The 19,715-nt window shown below is 41.3% G+C and overlaps 1 protein-coding gene across 5 annotated transcripts in view; it reads left to right on the top strand.

Annotated features, from left to right (window-relative positions):
* Positions 1-7,435: 7,435 nt before the first annotated feature.
* TOP2B (DNA topoisomerase II beta) overlaps positions 7,436-19,715 on the top strand; it is a 57,295-nt gene continuing 45,015 nt past the window's right edge. For all 5 annotated transcript variants that reach the window (XR_011902798.1, XM_072328417.1, XM_072328414.1 and 2 more), the window contains exon 1: positions 7,436-7,644. Coding sequence is in view for 4 of the 5 variants with exons in the window: in XM_072328417.1 (XP_072184518.1) it covers positions 7,567-7,644 (78 nt within the window). In the remaining variant the exon portion in view is untranslated. The remainder of the gene's footprint in view (positions 7,645-19,715) is intronic.

Raw genomic sequence — 19,715 nt, 5'->3', positions numbered from 1 at the left:
ACACAAACGAAAAGCAACAAACCTGAGGCGTTCGTGTGCATGTCTTTGGAGCTAACAAATACCTCTTCAATAAACTAAGGGTAAGATGTTAGGAGATTCCTTGCTTCCCCATTCTGATTCGCAAGGAAGAGACAATCTCAGCAGAAAAAAATGTCGTATTCGGTTGAGTATATGGTATGTCTCTAAAGGTGCAGGTACACAGGGAAGCTGTAATAGCATCTGTGCCTTTGTGTAAAGAGCTAATCGTTTAGAACTTGCTACAGGATAAGTAGGATTCTGACACTCAGCATCGAATAAAGTGTCCAAAAATGTTAGAAAAGACATGGAGGCATAAATTGCGTTTTCTAACTATGGAAGAGATGTTAAAGGTGAATGAACAGAAGTTGATACTGTGTTGGAAATTTATGGGTGGTATGTCTTACCTTTTCATGAAAATCTGATGAATTCTTAGCATTTACTACCACGAAATAAAACTACATGAGCAGCAACAGCCAACTGTAAAAGGAAACCCCACTGCTTCCAGATAAATTTGAAGAGCTACTCCCACTCTTCAAAGGTTTTCTGACATAAAAGGTTCCAGCGGAAGAACATATGTGGGATAACAAAGCTCAGTAGACCAACTAACTCAAAAAGAAGGTGAGTCGCTATTACGATTCTATAGCAGAATGGTAACAATTTTGGCATGAGTTTACTATGAGACATAGTACATGGGGGAGAAAAAAGCTGTTTCTTGTCATATAAGAACACAGTATGTAACAAAGTAGATCTTTGCTAAATGAGTTTTTAAACACTGTGGAGTGTGGTTATGGTAAAACAATAGAAATGCAGGCTTTTTTCATACTCTGTTTTAGGCTTACTGTCAAAAATTTCAGTAGTTTTCAAAGGTTCTTTCCTCAAAGCCTGTAAAAAATGTAGGAATATTCTGGAAGAAGTGAGTCGATGAAAAAATATCTTTCTTCACTGCATTATAAGTTAAACACACAATAGATTTCAGAAGGAAATGTATAAAATGAGAGCTACTGCTTCCCATTCTTTAAGTTAATGAAAATGGGTATAATAAAATTACTTATTTCATGTAGATTATTAAGTTTCCATGAGACTCTCAAATGAATTCAATCAGTATTTAAGCATGTATATTCAAAGTCACTTATAACTGTTTTCTTCCCTCTCTCATAGGTGACAGCTGGAAATCTTGCATCCAAGAAATGCTGCGATCAGGATGCAGCTTTTATAGTCACTCATAAAAGGAGAGATGCTCTTGTATCCATGTTGGACTGAGGATGACCTAGACTGAGAATCCCAAATTCTAACATATGTACTGAAGCAAAGCTCTGTGCAGATAATTCCTGAGTAGCCAAGCACATTGTCCTGGCTGATACTGAAAGCTGTTGATACAGCAACGTCTGCTGCTGCTACCTGCAGTGGCTGCAGTGGGTGGTGAGCAAGATGGATTTGGGAACCACTGATCTGGATGTGTTTACTTCAACTGCTGACTGAGGTAATGTGTTCTTACTTTAGCTGAAGAAGAACAAGAGAACACTAATGAGCATGAAGAATATAGAGAAGTTAATGAAAGCAACATAAATAAGCAGTGGCAAAAGATAAGCCCTGTTAGCTGAAAAGGGAACGAAAGACCATGGCCCAAACACACAAAACGTGTTTGGTATTTTCTTTTTCCTGTTTTCCTAACAAATACGGCAAGAACTAAATGCTGAGGGGATAAAAACACCATAGAAACAAATAACTATAGGGACAGTTGCATGTCATCTTGAGGAAAATCATTTAAGGCAGAAATACTGGATTCTCAAAGGATCTAAGGGATATCAAAATCTTTTGAATGCGTTTCTGATCATCCTTGCTTCATATGAAATTCCAGTGGAAACTGAAAAGTGGAGCAGCTGGTATTAACCATATTTTTTTGACACAGATATTCAAATCTTGTTGAATTGCACAACTTGTATTGAAAAAAATAGGAGCTTCTGGTGCTGAGTTTTATTACAGATCAGACTGCTTGAGAAACAGTTGCATAACTGGTCTGAAAAAAAGTAATTGCTGTAAGTTTGTAAGTTCAGATGTTGCTGAAGTTCAAGCAGGTGGCTTAGTCTGCAGTACCTTTTTGCTTTTCTATTATTATTACTGAAGTTTGCATCAAATTTCTGTAATCGCTTTCTTAAAGAGTTACAAATTTATTCTCAAAAGCTTTAGAACAGTCTACCGACACAAGTGATCTGAAATAACACATTTGAGTAAGCGGGAAGAACACCATGAGCGTATCCCTTGGGCAGTAGCCTACAAAACAGTAGTTCAAATTGTAGGGCATGTAGTACCAAAACAAAGACATCGTGATCTAGTGACTGAGTCAGTATGAACTCAAGCTGCTGATACAAAATTGTTCAGACAGGTTGGTTTGTAATTTGTGGGATTTGTGGGACAGGTAACTTCAAGCTATATGGCTTTCCATGGTTTTGCTGCTGTGTGCTTAACTTGACCTTTCCTAGTTTGCCCAAATTTCTTTTCAGTAGTTTATTTTTGACATACATCTTATGCTTAGATGTATTGTTTGTTTAATTTTTCAGATTCCTTTTCTTCATTCCTGTTTTCCATTGGATGCTCACAGGACATTCACTCAACAGGTTTCATTATCTTTGCCTCAGATCTTGACCTATTCAAATACTCAGAAACTCGTGGCCACCTCCTTTGTTGGTGGTGGTGGTCATTTTTTGTTCGTTCTTTTTCCTATGGCCTTCCTATGAGCTGCATGGCTGCAGTTGTCACATCTTTCTTTATGACATGCTCTGTCTCAGTGGCTCTAAGCAGAGACTGTACCATCTGCATCCTTCTGGTCTGGCCTGATACTTTCCTCTCCTTGCAATTGCCCAGCCCAATTTTGAAGAAGGAAATGCAAATGCCCATCTTGACATGGACATCAATTCTGGACAAAAACTGGTGGTAAAGTAAAGCCATGCATGAAAAATTGGCATTTCTGTTTTCCCCCACTAATTGTTAATCGTGTAACAAACTGAAGATTCTGTATCAGAGGGGATAGGAATTTAGCTCAGGAGAGCAAAGTTCTATCTCCAGGCATTTCCCATAATAGTGAGATTTTCTGTTGGCTACAACAGTCATCGCTTTTCTCTCTACAAATTCAGTTTGCCCACACATGCCTTCTATAGTAACAGCTCTGTCACCTTGTCATCCTAAGAACAGGCAGACTTGACTCTATCAGCAAGAAGCCTTGATATCCTCTCTGGATACACTATGCATTTCTTCTGTCTGGAAGGCTAGCAAATCACTTTTTATGGGAACTTTGGAGGGGCAAGGACTGTCTTATAGAGCATATTTTCTTGCCCAAAGTGTATTGGGTGAACTGCTAGGAACAAAGCTATAATACCTTAGCCAAAAGAAAAATTTGCTCTTCAGAGGATTGGATGCATGGGGACAGGAAGAAAGAGAAAAACACAGAGAAAAGCTACCCAATGGAGGAAAGTCTAGTATGCTTCACAGTTTACCATGAGCTCAGGGGACTAGAGATCTTCTGAAGAGTGTGTCATCTCACAGAATTTCACTGGATGCTTGCATTCTCCAAACAATCTCCAATCTAATTAGCAATGCCATCATGCAGTTGGTGATCCCCAGCCTTCAAGTAATTGCAGAAGTCTGCCTCTCAGCTAAGTAACACTACTCATGCCTGTTTCTACGCTTCATATGTTCAGAACAGTTCTCTGGAAACACTGTCCTCTCTGTTCTGTTTCTTTCTATTGTCATTGACCCCCAAGAATAGTTTAAGACCAAATTAATGGTAAGGAGGCTAAGTGGACTTTGATACTAATGCATTTCTAGTCACAGATAAACGTTAAGAAGTTACATGAGCTTGCTATCCTGCAGCAGGGAAGATGATGTGGCCTAGAAGAAAGTCAGGTGCGTCAGTGCAGTCATCCCAGCTGTGTGGTTCAGAAATCCAGGCATGATTCCCTGGGATCCCTACTTTTAACACTGAAACACTTCTGCAGCCTTGTGTGTGCCTTCTGCTAGGTCCAGAAATTCCAGACATCATCAGTGGTGCCTGCAGCCTTCCCCTCCAGAAAGCTTTCCACACTATGACAAAGGTGCATTAGTTAAAAGGTCAGTTATAGGGAACTAACCAGAGGCTAAATAAGTGTTTAAACAGTCCAACCCCTATGCAAATTTGCCCCTGAAGTGGCACGTTGGTCTTGGGGGATAAAGATGAAAATGGCAACCTCAACTAAGTTTATACTGTTAGGTGATCAAGCCATAGGTAGATTTTTCTTACCTGTCACAGAACTATGATCTGAAATTCAGTTAGAGTCGAGTATGAGTATGTTGATTACTATCATAGGGTGCTTCCACAATCCTACTCCAAGAGTTGGTCAGTTATTTAGCAAATGTTAATGAATCACAGTGATGTTTTAGAAATGCTGTAGAATATGGAAATTTTATTGCAGGCGTTAATGTTTGAAGTTAGTGTGTAATATTACAGCTGCATACAACGCAAAATGTATCGTTTCATTGGTTTTGACTTAGTGACATAAGTTTTTAGAACAACGTTGCAAGTTACACTTTTCTGCATACTACACAGGAAAAAAAACCCAGCTGTGATCACTTATTTAGGTAAGTGGTTGTATGGTAGTGTATGTTCTCAGAGTGGAGGAGTGTACATAGTTTCACTAATAGGCAAGTTTTATGCCCTTTAAGTCTTGTGCCAGAAAAGCTGCAGTGAAATTGAAGTTTTTATTAAGCTGCAAGTATATTTGAATAGAAGCAGCAAGTGATTTGTAATAGAAATACTTATAGATCATACACATTGTTGTCTTACAGCTAAAATAATTACCGTGGTTTAGAGTTGAGTAAAAAGAACGGAAATTCAGGGAGAAATCTGTGCATTAAGCCATCCATTGTACACAAAGTAATGTTTCAGTAAACACTTTGCTTACTAAAAACAAATACTGAAGCTAGTAGTAAAACTGGTTTAAGCTGACACTTGTTACAAAAATCCGTAGGGTACTTGTATTCGTGTTGTGGTCTCCACTGGGAAGATGAGCAAATCTCCAATGAACAGAATGAGGAATTTTCTGTTTAACATCTTACGGGGATTATTCATTTAAAATGGCACTCAGTATGAGTGAAGTATTTCACAGGAACTGATAGGACATGATTGGGATAGGTAGCATCCAACAAAGAAAACCCACTGCTATTGGAATGTCATAGTGCTTAAATTCAACTCACGCTTACATTTAATTCTATGTTTCAGCAAAAACTGCTTGAAACGTGATGAACTGTCTTATTTCACCTCTGAAATTCCACAGAGGCAGCTCCTTGTAGTTCCCTTAAGAGCACTGTCACACAGTCTTACGTGACTAGGAATGCCATCACAAAACATACATGCAGATTCTGGATAAATCTACTATAAACAATAAACAGAAAACATGCTAACGTATATCCACAGGTATCATAGTATATGATGAGAATTAAATGAAAAGCAACTTGGACAAAATAATTTCAAATATGACCGCAGGAAATGCTTGGAGAAACTACAGCCATTCTCTCCATTATGCAGCATGGCACATAGACCGAACGTGTCTGACTACTTCATTAAACCTACTGCCAAGAAGAAAGGAACTCCCTCTGTCTTTCTGTAGTGTAGACAGAACTGAGTGTCTTCAAGATAGATCACTATCTACTACTTGGCTCCAGATAAATGAGGCTAAGGACAGTCTATTTACTAAACAGCTGAAGCTAATGAGAACACAGAGCAAGTCCCAAGCTTTCATGTACTATTTCTGCTCTGTGTGTTAATGGCTCTCCACCAATGCAAAAAGCTTGGAACAGATACACGTGCTGTTTTCTCTGCTCACTCTGATATTCACCTGTAGCTGCCCTTGTTCATCATACTTAATTCATTTTACCTGTCCCTACATACAAATTTGAAAGTTAGAAGAAGAATAATTCTTATTAGCAGGCCCAGGGCTCTGAAGCTGCCCAGAGAAGCTGTGATGCTCCATCCCTGAAGGCACTCAAGGCCAGGTTAGATGGGCAGCCTGAGCTGATGGGAGGCAGCTCTGCCCATGGCAGGGGGTTGGAACGAGATGGTCTTTGAGGTCCCTTCCAACCCAACCACTCTTGTGATTGTAAAAATCGATGACCGTAATATTTAATTTTACTTTTGGTGGAAAATGAAAGCATCTTCAACTGCAAATACTTTTTATGCTCATACCTAAAATAACGTGCATTTGAAGACCATTCATGCGTAGGAAGTAGCTGTTAAGTTTCATCAAAGGATGTTGTTGTTTATTCCCAAATGGCAAATGTTTGAGAATGAGATTATGTGACCTCGGGGTAAGGCAGCGTAACGCCGGCCAGAAGAAGAGGTTGACACAGCGCTGTGCAAAAGCAACCGCAGTAACAGGAAAGTGAAAGTTACAGGAGGTGAATGCCTCGGGCTGATGACTGCGGCCCAGAAGAGGACAGTGGTTTAAAAACACATGGCTGCATGGATGAGCAGCACTCGGAGCATCGATGGGGACGGAGGGGGAAGTGCTCGCTGACTCCTTCCCCTCCCATCCCCTGTCCGAAGTGAAGCCGCTTCTCCACCCGCACACGGCAGCGCGTCCCTTAGGAGACGGAGAAACTGCACAGCTCTGCCCCACTACCCCATACCCGAGGGCTCTGAGCGCCCGCCGCTGAGGCACGGCCCGATCCCGGCCTCTACGCCGCTCTCCCCCCGGCCCCGAGGCGCGTGTCAGCGCCCCCTGGCGGCGGCCCGCCTTCCTCCCTGTTGCCACCCGCGGTGACGTCTCAAGCGGTCGCATCTGCTCCCTCTCGCCTTTCCCATTGGCCGAGGGCACTGCGGCCGCCCCGCCTCCCTCGCATGATTGGCAGGTGGGCGCGGGGACGCGGCCCAGGCCGGCGGCGTCGGGAGTTGGCGGCGGCGATGCGGGCCGGGGGCCGCGCATTCATTGTCTGAGCGCCGGGCCTGGCGCCGGCGGCGCGGGGAGGGGAGGAGCCGGAGAAGAGTCCCCGGCAGCGGGACGGGGCGGAAAGAGGAGGGGAAGGAGGGCTGGACCGGCGGCGTGAGCGTGCGTGTGTGCGTGCGGGGAGCGCGCGGGCACGCGCAGGCGGGTGCGCGCGGGAGTGAAGGCGGGGGAGGGGAGCGGGGCGATTTTGCGCTCAGTCCGCGCTCCGGGGCCTTTGTGGCTGCGGGGCCAAGCCTGGGGCGAGGCGAGCGGCGGCGCTTCGCTGCGGGGAGCGGCCGTCCCTTTAAACTAGCGGAACCGCAGGCCCGGCCGGGCCCGCCCGCTGCCTGCCGGCCTCCGGCGGGTGCGCGGACGGGCGCTTTGTGTGGGCCCCGCTCCGCCGCGCTCACCGCTCCTTCGTTGTTTTGCTTCGCCTGGGCCGCGCTCCCGGCATGAAGTAGGAGCGGGCCGCGGCGGGAGGCGCTGAGGGGCCGGGGCGAAGCGCGAAGGGCGCGCGGGGAGGCGCGGGGTCGGAGCCGGCCCTCTCGGCTGCCTCCGTGCGCCATCGCCTCGGCTGAGGAGAAACGGGTGGAAAATGGCAAAGTCCGGAGGAGGAGGAGGAGGTGGCGGCGGCGGCGGTGGCGGCGGTGGCAGCGGGGGACTGACCTGGGTGGTAAGTTGTGGGATTGGCGTTTTGGTGCTGTTGTTTGTGGGCTTGCGTGTGTTTTTGTCTTTCTGCGTCCCTTGCGCGTGTACGGGAAGCGGGGCCGGCATTTAAACGGGGAAGGAACTGGCCGGTGAAAGGGAGCCGCTCGGTGCGGGGTAGTGCGGGCGGAGGAAGAAGCAGCCCGGGCCGGAGGGCGGCAGCGTTCAGCACAGAGCGGAGCGATGCCTTTGTGGGCACCGGAGCCACTGAGCCGCTGTCCCAACTGCTTTCCCAATCGTCTGGGGTGGTGAAAGCTGGAGCTTGTAAGTTACGAAGATGAGCAACGACCGGGGCCTGGAATCGTGTGCTTGCAGATCCCTCCTGAAGTTAAACTTTGTTACCTTCCAAAAGTTACAACTCTATAACAGGGCCAAGAAGGTGGTGGTTTTTTTTTGTTGTTGTTGTTTGTTTGTTTGTTTTGTGTGTGTTCGTTGCTGTTGTTTTTTTAACCCCTTTCTGACAGCTTTTCGTGGATTGAAGGGATTAAGGTTTGTGAGGGTGCAGGTGGTTCATCAATCCTAGACCCCGTTATCATCTTGAGAAGTTTCAAAGTCTTTGCAGAGTATTGTTCTTGACATATGGTGCAGAGGAGCTCTGTCGTGGGCTGTAGTAACTGAGGATGCTCTCTGCTTTTGGGAAGACCTCGGGAAGGAAGACCAAAGATGACCTGAAGGGGTCTTATTCGTCCAGTCAGTAACTTCCCTGTCAGTGTGGAGTTCAAACTAGGATGACTTATTTAATGTTTAACAAGATGGTCCATCTTGATAGATGGTGAGGTGCCTGCATCTTTAATCAGACACGTATGCTTTACTCAGTTAGGAGCTTTAAACTCTCTTGTTGAAGAGTGTAATAACAAACTAGTTTTTCTGTTGTGTTTTCCTGTATCTTTGAGCTGCTGGAAAAGAAAACGAGCAGCATTACTGAAATGAAAATGTATCCCATGTATCCCGATGGTGGACTCTATGGCTCTAATTATTGCACTTAATATTAGCGTTTTTTCATTATAAAAGCAGGTGGTAGGAAAAGATACATTAAAAATGTACAAGTTTTTGGGTGTGTCATTTGAAATTAGACAGTTTAGATATGGGAACAGCGTAAGCAAAGAGGCTAAAGTTATTCTACTTTCCATTCTGCAATAGTGTGTGATCTTTATCAGCCGCTGTCTTGTATAGCTCTTCAGAATTAAGATTTTATTTTTTATGGTATAGGTTGGACCAAGTAATTGAAAGTTTCACAGCTCATAGAAAACTGCAGAATGAAGCGTGAAAATCACTGAGCAGGCATTTTGAATGAAACATGTTCCTAAACGTAATGGGGATGAAAGTATGGCGAGTCAACCGTTTCCTACAACTGGAAGTGATCAGTTTTCCTTCTCCAAAAGCAGTAAAGGCTTAAGTGCTTTTGTTAGATCAGAGTAGTGGCAGAGAAATAATTAGTTTTCAGTTAAAACCCTATGTTGACTGTTCAGAAAACAGCAGGACTTTTTCTTTCTCTCACACACATTTTAAGTGCTGGAGATAGGGCCCCTGAGTTGGTTCCTAAAGTCGGATCTGTTCGCTGTCATCTGCAGGGTGCTGGAATACAGAAGAGCAATGTTGTTGTGGCACTAGAGTTGAATGGGGCAGCGATTAGCAATTGGCTTAGTGTGCAGGGATAAAACGAGGCAGGTGCCAGTTCTTTAATAGATACGATACGCTGACATTGGGGGTGAGGTGTACAGAGTTAGGGACAGTTCAGGATGGTTTCAACCTTCTGATTTCAATCTGCCTGCCCTCTGTCTGTCATAGGTTAACCTAAAATCTACCTGCACCCGTGACATTTTGGAACAGGGGTGGGTTGTAGGGACACAGGTCAGTGTATCCATTCACTGTGTTTGTTAGGAAAATGGTGTGTCATTATAAAACTGCAGATAACCTCCAGATAGCCTCAGATTTATCAATGGTACTAGCTAGTTTTTGAGGAGTTTTGGAGGTTTTTTTTGGTCTTCTTCCCGACTTGTTGGTGTCAACTTGCAGCTCTTCGCTGTTGTGGTAACTCTGTCATAGTTGGCAAAAGGTGGAGTTTTTGCCAGCAGATCTGTAGTAATTATTTTTTGTGAATGATTTCCAAAGGTGTCTCAGAAATGTGTTGTGAGTTAGTTACAGATGCATGGATTTGTAAATAGAGAAGTTGGTGGTGGTGAAACATAATGGCATATATATATATATATATATATATATATATATATATGGTATTTTTTTAATGCTAGGAAGGCTTGCTTCAGGTAAGACACTGTTATTAATGTTTATAAATATGCAAAGGGTAAGTGTCAAGAGGATCCAGCCAGGCTCTTTTCAGTGACATCCAATGGTAAGACAAGGGGCATTGGGTGCAAGCTGGACGGTAGGAGGTTCCACATAAATATGAAAAGAAACTTCTTCACAGTAAGGGTACCAAACACTGAAGAGGCTGTCCAGGAAGGCTGTAGGGCCTCCTTCTCTTGAGACATTCAAAACCCACCTGGGTGACCTGATTTAGGTGTTCTGCTGCAACAGGGAAATTGGACTAGATGATCTTTTGACATTCTGTCATCTTCAGCCTTTCTGTGTGTTTAGGAATTGATGAAAATGAGCTGTAATAATGGTACGATAACAATACTTTTTAAAGTATGTCTTGTATAGTGAAAGTGAAATCACCTCAAGTACAAATGCACACCTATGAGGTGTTGCTCTGATACAGTAGTAGTGCACACAAAGCTATTGAAGTGATTTTAAACAAGCAAAATAGTTACTTGTGGGAATGTTTTCAAGGCTCTCTCCTCAACTCCGAGAGCTGCATGAACCTAATAAAAGAAAAGTGAAACTCCTGGAAGTACTTGAAGACTTCAAACATACCACTTCCATTTAGCAGTCCTCTCTGAAGGTGATAGTTTTCATTTTCAGGAAACACTGGCTCGAAAGGAATATGTACTGAGCAGCAGCGTGAATTTTAGTTTTCCAAAAGAAGTTATATTGTAGATCTGCCTGCTCTTTGAATAGAGTGGAATGGAAATGATATATATACCAGTTTGATTTAGACTGGTTTGTACTTGGTTTGAGTAAATACCTGAGCTGTGTATTGCTAAGTGAAAAGATAGCAGGCTTTTAAATAATCTAAGTTCAGCTATTTGCACTTCTCAGCAGTTTCAGAGTTACATTGAAAATAAATTCTGGTCTAATGTAACTTTTCTAAAGCCAAAGAGAATATGTATGTGATAGGATAGGGCAGTAGGCTCCAGTGAACAAAAATAGACAAACAACAAAATGCCAGTCTTCTGTTGAAGGGGTCTCATCTCTCTTTAATCACTTCATTTGAAAGCAAATTCTCCCCACTGTAATAAGTGAATAGCTGTTAGTGTATGTGTATTTTCGAGGGGGGAAATAGTTGAATATGTGGGGGGGATTGTTGTGGTGGGGGAAGGTGTACATGCAAGCACACGCCCCTTGTTAATGTTCTGTCTGTCTAGGCTGTGTGTGTTTTGTGAAGTTTTCTATCTAGCAACAATGTGTTAAATAGGATGGATAAAGTCACCTTTTGAATAACAGACCATAAGGGTATTCTAATGTAGGCAGTTCAGATTTGCAAAAAACAGTTTTAATTTTCCAGAAATAGATTTTTGCCTCATGTGTAAACTGTGTGCCCACATGCTAAAGCCATCTTCAAATACACATTTAGATTTCAGTTAACTTAAATAAGTAAATGGGAATCATTTAGCAGATGGATATGAGAGATTCTGTTCACAGAAATGTATTTTTTTAGTGTTGAACTTATTGATGCTGTTAGTCTAGAGGGACTGGGGAATCCCCTGTCACTTCAATTGCACTGTCTGGAGGCAAGAGTGCCACTGCTAGGAATAAAGAGTCACTTTACTTCCTGAACTGTAAGGCTGTGCGATAATAGCACTTTCTGTCCTAGGATTTCTTTCATAGGTTTTGCTTTGGGAAGGTAACAAAAAGCAACAACCAAAACTGATGTGGATTATGTAGAGAGAACTTGAAATGAAAGCTGGTACAGAAAACTCAATCTTTCTCAATGTGGATAATTAAAAGTAATAAATTGAATGGAATGTTACCCACAAAGACAATGTTTTTCTGCTCCATATTGGTGTCTTGAGAGTTTCCAAGAGCCAACTGAGCAAAAATATGTACCTGTAAACGTGGTTAAATGTTAAATATTAAGAGTACTCTGATGAAAATTGTGTGTTTGGAGACTCTGCAGCATCCTCTCAATACCTGTAGTGAAACTGAAGTGTTTTGTAAGCATGTATTTTAGTGCTCATATCCCTAATTTGAATGCAGTGGATTTTAGGTCAAAGTACATGAAGTGATTTTGCAGAACTTCTTAAAGGAAACGTTAAAACTTAAAATATAATTTAAAATTAAGCAACTGATGAAAGTGCTCGTATAAACATAACAGAGTAATTGCTCAGAAGTAAAGCGATAGACTTGCTCTTTATGTTGTCGTTTACTGCCTAATACCTGAGGATCAGATCTGCTGGTTTTCAAAGCTTCAGTGTGATCATAAATACTTTGACTCCCGTGGAATGAGTCCTTTTAAAACTACCTTCTGAAGTTATTAAACTTTCTCTGTGCTATCGGCTCATCTGGTTTCATTTAATAAAGCTATTTTAAAATACTTTTTGCATCTTAATGCAATTCCAATTTACATATGAATGCGCTTCACCGCTGAGAGCAAATTAAAGCACTACTTTTAATTTTTATTTTGTTCAAGTGATAAATCTGGGTGTTTGTTAGAGTTCACTCCTAAGTAATTGATTTTCTTTTTAAGCAAGCAAGAGAAAGAGTGCTAGCACAGCTTGTGTAAAGGCTGCCTGAGTTAGGAGGTGTTTGAAAGGTTTATGGAAAGACTCAAAGGAGGGCTCAATTGTTTAATCCACTCTATATGTTTTTCTCCCTCTGGTTTGTGAGGTAGAATGAGGTACTAAGCTGTCCTTTAGAGGTACTGGCACTTTTTTGAGGATGAGTGGGCATGGCTATGCTGAGGCTTCCTATTCCTTATCTAAGGCACTGAGAAATTGTGAGCAGAACAGATGTATGAAAAGCTGCACAAATGTCTGCCTTAGTGAGGTGCCAAAAGCTCATGACAGCTTTCTCTGTGAGGGCATCTTCAGAGACAGCAACAAACAGCGTTTTTTTTGTCATGACAGGAGATGTAAGATGAGTTAACTCTGGACAAGTTATTTTCCTATAAATCAAAAGAATCCAAGATAAAGCAAAAAATAAAAATAAAAAAATACCAAGCTCTTGTAACATGCTAACTTGATACATAATGTTTCTGTAGGAGCAGTTATAATTCCAAGTCAGCTTCTAAACAGAGGATCTTCACCTACAAGAAACTGTCAGTCTGAGCTTCGCTGGAGATGCTAGAAAGCAGCTGTAAAGTCTAGAATACTTTTCAAAGCACTCAAACTGGTGATTTGTACCAGCAATTCCATTACTTTAGAATAAGCTGAAAGGCTAAAGCCTCCAAATTTGGTGTTTGTTGGGCTTACTCAGGCCTTGCAGCACAAGACCATCTAGGTGAAAACTGTCTCAGTGGAAAAATGTGCAACACAAGTACAGATGAGAAGTTTAGAATGAGCTTGATAGTAATTCAGTTATACAAAGCAGTAAGGTGTGTCTTGCTGCACCAACTGGTGGTACTGAGCAGCGCTTGGGAGAGAGGAAGTTCATTAGAGAAAGTCTTGAGACATGAGACTTGTTAGGAGTTTGCCATAGCTTTGTGCACACGTTTGTTTTCCTGACGTTTTGTCTTATGATGTGAAGTGAGCATACAGCTTAACAGATGTGGTGAAGCATTAAAAAGGGCAAAGATACAGGAAAGGCTGAATTATAAAGAAGTGTTACTAGGTGCCAAGAAAGTTCTATCAGTACCTCTTTTTCATTTCTGGGCTAGTGATGGAAATACGTTTAAAGTAGCTGATGGAACAGTGGATCAAAGAGGTTTCAGAACTGTACAGGTCTTTCCTTGGATGCAGCAGTATTCTGTTTACTCACATTAAACCAGCTTAGAAACATGTGTGCTAAATTTTAAGGACATAGTCCCTCCCAATGGAATGAGCCATCTCCATGTTGAATTAAACTAATGGAGCCTTGTTGATCAAGTGAACGCACAGGTCTGAGCTTGTATGCATGATTCTGGCAACTTCCACAGTTAGTTTACAAGTAAACTGTAGTTACCAAAGTTAACTGTACTATAGAAGGAATTGTCATTTCCTCTTTCCTCTTTCCTCTTTCCTCTTTCCTCTTTCCTCTTTCCTCTTTCCTCTTTCCTCTTTCCTCTTTCCTCTTTCCTCTTTCCTCTTTCCTCTTTCCTCTTTCCTCTTTCCTCTTTCCTCTTTCCTCTTTCCTCTTTCCTCTTTCCTCTTTCCTCTTTCCTCTTTCCTCTTTCCTCTTTCCTCTTTCCTCTTTCCTCTTTCCTCTTTCCTCTTTCCTCTTTCCTCTTTCCTCTTTCCTCTTTCCTCTTTCCTCTTTCCTCTTTCCTCTTTCCTCTTTCCTCTTTTTCCTCTCTTTCCTCTCTTTCCTCTCTTTCCTCTCTTTCCTCTTTCCTCTTTCCTCTTTCCTCTTTCCTCTTTCCTCTTTCCTCTTTCCTCTTTCCTCTTTCCTCTTTCCTCTTTCCTCTTTCCTCTTTCCTCTTTCCTCTTTCCTCTTTCCTCTTTCCTTTTTTCTCTTAAAGTTTGAAGGGAATTTATTGTGCTTCTTTACAGCAGAAGGTAACAGTTATTTCATTCATTGGTTCCAAGCACGGAAGTTCAGAGAATCTGTAGGAACACAGACTTATCTAGAAATAATTGCTTCATGTTAAACTTTTTCTTCCTTGAGAGTCAGGACCAGCGTTTTTTCCATCCTTGACTCTGAGTTTTACTTGAAAAAGCAGGTTCTTACAAGGTTAATATATTAGCAAAACATCTGTAAATTTAACGTTTTTATATCCTTTGTGGACACTGTCAAAGTTTGGTATTGCAATAGAGCTTATCTATAGGAAAATTTCACATCTCTCTAAAAAACAGTAAAATTTAGTTAAATTGTCATCACACTTTGGTGGATGTCAGACACCTTTTTAAGAGATCAGTATTAATGATCAGGATCTGAATGTACTGTGCCAAATACAACAGAACTATTGCTGTGTTAACTTAGTAGGAATGCAATCATATTTAAAACAATACACGTAGTTTACCAGTCAGAAGTAATTATAGCGAGCATTTTATATTCTTTTTTCCACAAAAGAATTCTTTCACTTCTCATTTTTTGTGACAAAATCCTTCATTTTTTCCTTAAAATCTGGTGTACTAGTAGTATGTTGGACTTCACAAGCTCTAAAATAGCAATAATTATACTTCCATTTAATCTAGCTATTTAATGGGAGGAGGAAGCTATATAATTCTAAGAGCACGGTTTGATGTTGCAGCTAAACAATCAAATGATACCCGCTGAAAAGCATGTTTTCTTTTCTCCTTTTATCTTCTCCCATTCTTATCATTCTGCTCTTTTCCTTGCATCAGTATTTGTCTGATTCTCCTGCAAACTTGCTCAGGAAAATGGTCCAGCAGACAACTGCTTGCTTCTAGTGGATGAAAAATGGGAAGGGGGCAGATTCTGTTTGCTCCTTGAGCTGGTTTGTTGTTAGGCCACTTTTGGTTCCACTATATGAAGAAAGAAGAGAGGAGAGAAGAAAAGAAGGAATTATCATTTTTTGCAACAATTAACTGTTGTCTTTTCTGTAACAGGGAAATCTGTTACAAGTTACTCTGTAAATGAATTATTACGACAGAACTGATGTAATGTGGTGCTTTCAGAGTCAAGAGCAAATTGTGAGGAGGAGGTATAATATATAAATTAGGAATTCAAAGTAAACAGGCTTGTTAGTAGACTAGAGTGAGAGTAGTTCTGGATGAGGTTAATGGGTGCTCTTTCCTAATTTACCTCTGGGGAGGATGGGATAGAGAGATTTTAGTCAATGTGGTGAGGGTATGCCATGTTTTATGCAGATTTGCTCTGGTAACAGCAAACTGTTACTTCTGTGTTTTCATCTTGGGAGGAGAGCCAGAGCATTTGTTTAACACAGCGGGGGAGTGGTTTCTTTTGAAACTCACTGCCTTTGTTTTCGTGGTGGGAGGTATTCTCAGTCAGAATTTTCTCTTGGAAAGTTGCTAAATGTGTAGGTATCAATGTATCAATTACGTGTTTTTCGAAGTCAAGAAGAGGCCATTGAAGTCTAGTATGTAACACCACACTACATTCGTGTGTATGTTATCCATAGAGCTACCTAGCGATCACCATATTGCACTTACAACTTTTTCTGAGGTATAGCATATACATATAGCATACATATATATATCTTCAGAAGAACTGGTTGGTTGTTTTTGGTTTTTTATTATTTTTTATGTTGCTTCCCCCCTCCCCCCCCCCCCAACTATAAGTGGCAGAAGATCTACATCCCTGGATTCCATTACTTAATTAACCTCTCTAGGTTTTACAGCATAATTACACTCAAAATTTACTGTCTTGTCCCACTGATTCTCTGCATTAAGGGAATGTGGGACACATGACATGTACTTTTGTAAAGTGTTATGTCCCAGGGCTGCATTTCCCTTACAGGACAGCAATCCTTGCAAGTGCATGTAGTTGATTTAGGAGGCTAGAGTCAAATAAGCAAAACCCAAGTGGAGATGCATTCAGTCAGTGATATCTCTCTTCTGTTCATCTCTATTGGTGTAGATCAAGTGTCCTTTTTTGCCACTTAGATTAAAAAAAAAATAGAAAAAGAAAAAAAGAAAGAATGTTTGAAACACTTGGCCTTAGCTGAAGCTGAAGTAGCCTGTGCTAAAGACACGGGGAAAAAAAACCCATACAGCTCTATATTATGTACCATTCTTGAGTGTTCCTACTTAAGTATCTGTTACTGTGCTGAGATTAGTATGATAGACAAATTCTTTCATGAAATAAATGCTATAATTTTTAATTGTCTCAGTCTGATGTCATTTCTTTTTTTGCTCAGAGCAGAATTTTATGGATGAACACAATTTTTAAACACAAAGGAAGACCACACAACCCAGTTTTCATCAAAAAAGGCAATAAAAAGCCTGTGGCATCATTCATGTTCTGGTCTATGTAAGAATTTTATCAGAAGGGACTGCAAGAAAAGAAAAAAAGTAAAATGTGAAGAAAGAAGATGCAAACACCAGACCTGAGGTCTGAGGTTGATGATCGACAGTGGAACTTTTGTAGCCTAACTGTAGCCTATTAAGGCTGCTTGGATTCTGACTCTTCAGATCACAGAAGGAAAGAATGACATAGCTTTTGAATACTACTAGACAAATTCATAGCTAAACCAACTCGAAATGAGAAACAATGCCAACATTAAAATCCTACTGGAGAAAGCATTCATCGTAGTAAAACATGCTTGTGATAACACTTCATTGTCTGATGTTGAATGACCAGAAAGTGCTATCGGTTGAAACTGTTATGTTTTCCTATAGAGTTACCACTGTCATGTATTTACATCTTAAATGCCAGCTACATCTGAGATCGCAGTGTGAAGTTTGACTGCAAGTCTATACAGGATGTTGGGCAGTTCAATCAATTATTGCATTCCAAAGTAATTAAGAATGGTCACCTTGCTGGCTTACATGCTGCACATGGGTGTGTATATTCATGACCAACCTGGAGGGTAGCTGAAGGACTCTTAAGAATCTGTGAAGTTTTGTATGTAAAAAGAATGATGAAAAAGTCAAACACTTAAAAAGCATAGTGAAAATCGGCCACATTAAGGTAGTGAAACAGACCCTGAACACTGAGTAATGTATATATCAGGGTGTGTGTATGTGTATCCGTATATTTTTCACAATAAATCAGCTAATTTTTAAATCCAAAAAGCAGCAGACTTGAGCCCCTTGTGACACTTGTTTAATTCTTTTCAGGGATGTTCTTCTGAAGCAACAGCTGGTGCTGTTTAGAAAAGTGTTACTAAAGCTCCAATAGTATGAATATTTCCCAGACAGGACAGAATACAAAAGTCTTTCTGAGACAGCTCCAAAATATGCATATGCTGCTCCAATGTTTTGCCACTCTTTCTAAGAATAAACTTTTCCTAGTCTGGATCTCCCCTGGTGCAATGTAAGGCCATTACCTCTCATCCCTACCCATAGTTACTTGGGAGAAGAAGCTGAGCCCAGTCTTGTTACAACTGTCTTTCAGTTGGAGAGACTGATATGTCCCCTGCACCTTCTCCAGACTGAATAATCCCAGTTCCCGCTCCTTATAAGATTAGTGCTTCAGACCCTTCCCCAGCTTTGTTGCCCCTCTTTGGATGTGGTCCAGTGCATCAGTGTCTTTCTTGAAGTCAGAGGCCCCAACCACTACTATTCAGTACTCGAGGTGTAGCCTCACCAGTGCCAATTAGAGGGGGATGATCACCTCCCTAGTCCTGCTAACTATGCTATTTCTGATACAAGCTAGGATGTTTTACCTCTTTGACCACCTGGGCACAGATCCTTATCTTCCATGCAGCTTGCCAGACACTCTGCCCCAAATGTGTAGTGTTGTATAGGGTTGTTGTGACCAAAGTGCAGGGCCCAGCACTTGGTCCTGTTGGAGTTGATACAATTGGCCTCAACCCTTACATCCAATCTATCCAGATCCCTTTATAGAACCTTCTTATCCTCAGGCATATCAATGCTTCTTCCCAGCTTGGTGTCATCTGCAAACTTTCTCAGGGTGTACTCAATCTCCTCATCCAGATATTCCATAACAATACTAAACAGAGCTGGCCCCAGTGCTGACCCTTGAGCAACAGTACTTGTGACCAGTTGCCAGCTGGACTTAATTCCATTCATACCCACCCTCTGGGCCTGGCCATCCAGCCATTTATTTTTTTGTAATCATGCAAGGAGTGTACCTGTCCAAGCCATGGGCTGCCAGCCTCTCCAGAATACTGTGAGAGACAGAGTCAAATGCTATGTATGCAGCCTTTCCCTGCACTTGCTCATCTTCATCTTACTGTCAGACGTGTTGCCTATAAGACTTTTGCAGGTCATCTGTAGGACTTTCAATGGAAATTAGAAATACATTTTCTAGTGTTGTACTGAAGTGTAGGGCTTGTAGGAGTTCCTTACCAGTCATTCTTTAATAATTTTCCATGGTACCCATGACATAGAGCTGTTCATTTATTCATTATAAAATTGGCTTTTCAAATCTACTGACTTTTGCAAACAAGTGGAACAAGTAGGGATATTGGAAATAGGATATCTGTGATCTCATTTTGTCAGAGTAGGATTTGAGTTCTTATTCTGTTGTTCACATATTATTGAGCTGTGATGCAAGGTTAGGACTCAAGTCCTCAGATGACCATACTGCAAATTCACTACAAGTGCATTTTGGAAAGCTGTCTCAAAGCAATCATAAGAATGCCATACTGATGTATGTGATGACGGCAAAACCAGAATGTAATAACTGCCTATCGTGTACTTTGCCTGCTTAAAAAACAAACTAATAAATGAACAAATAACCTCTTGCAACTCTTGAAACGTAAATCCTGGGAGCATGCAGAAGTTTCCATGGGTTCTTCAAGGATTGTAGGGTTTGTTAATGTTGACTGAAGCAAGGAAAGCAAAACATCATTTTATTTTTCTTACAAATTACCAGCACCTTTAGAACAATCTAAACATAAATCAGAGGTAACGTGACTAAGGAACTTGTAAATGAGCTAAGGATGACTCCTATGAAGTGTGGAATCTTTTCACAGAAGACTGAAAGATTATATCAAAGATTATCATAATCAGCAAGGTCAGAAAGATATGAAAAATATGGTGAAGTTATTTGGAAGCCTCACAGAACAACTTTAATGAGATAAGGATCACATTGTGACCATTTGAAATGCTTCTGTTATAGCAATTCTTATTTCTCATCTTCTAGATGTCAGTTAGATGTATCTGTTTGTGAGATCCTATTTCTTTTCTGCTTATTTAGCTGAATAGTGTGTATTTCTATGGTGATTGTGGT

The sequence above is a fragment of the Excalfactoria chinensis genome, chromosome 2, assembly GCF_039878825.1.
Source record: "Excalfactoria chinensis isolate bCotChi1 chromosome 2, bCotChi1.hap2, whole genome shotgun sequence".
Classification (NCBI taxonomy): Eukaryota; Metazoa; Chordata; class Aves; order Galliformes; family Phasianidae; genus Excalfactoria; species Excalfactoria chinensis.
This window is presented reverse-complemented; position numbering and strand designations above follow the sequence as displayed.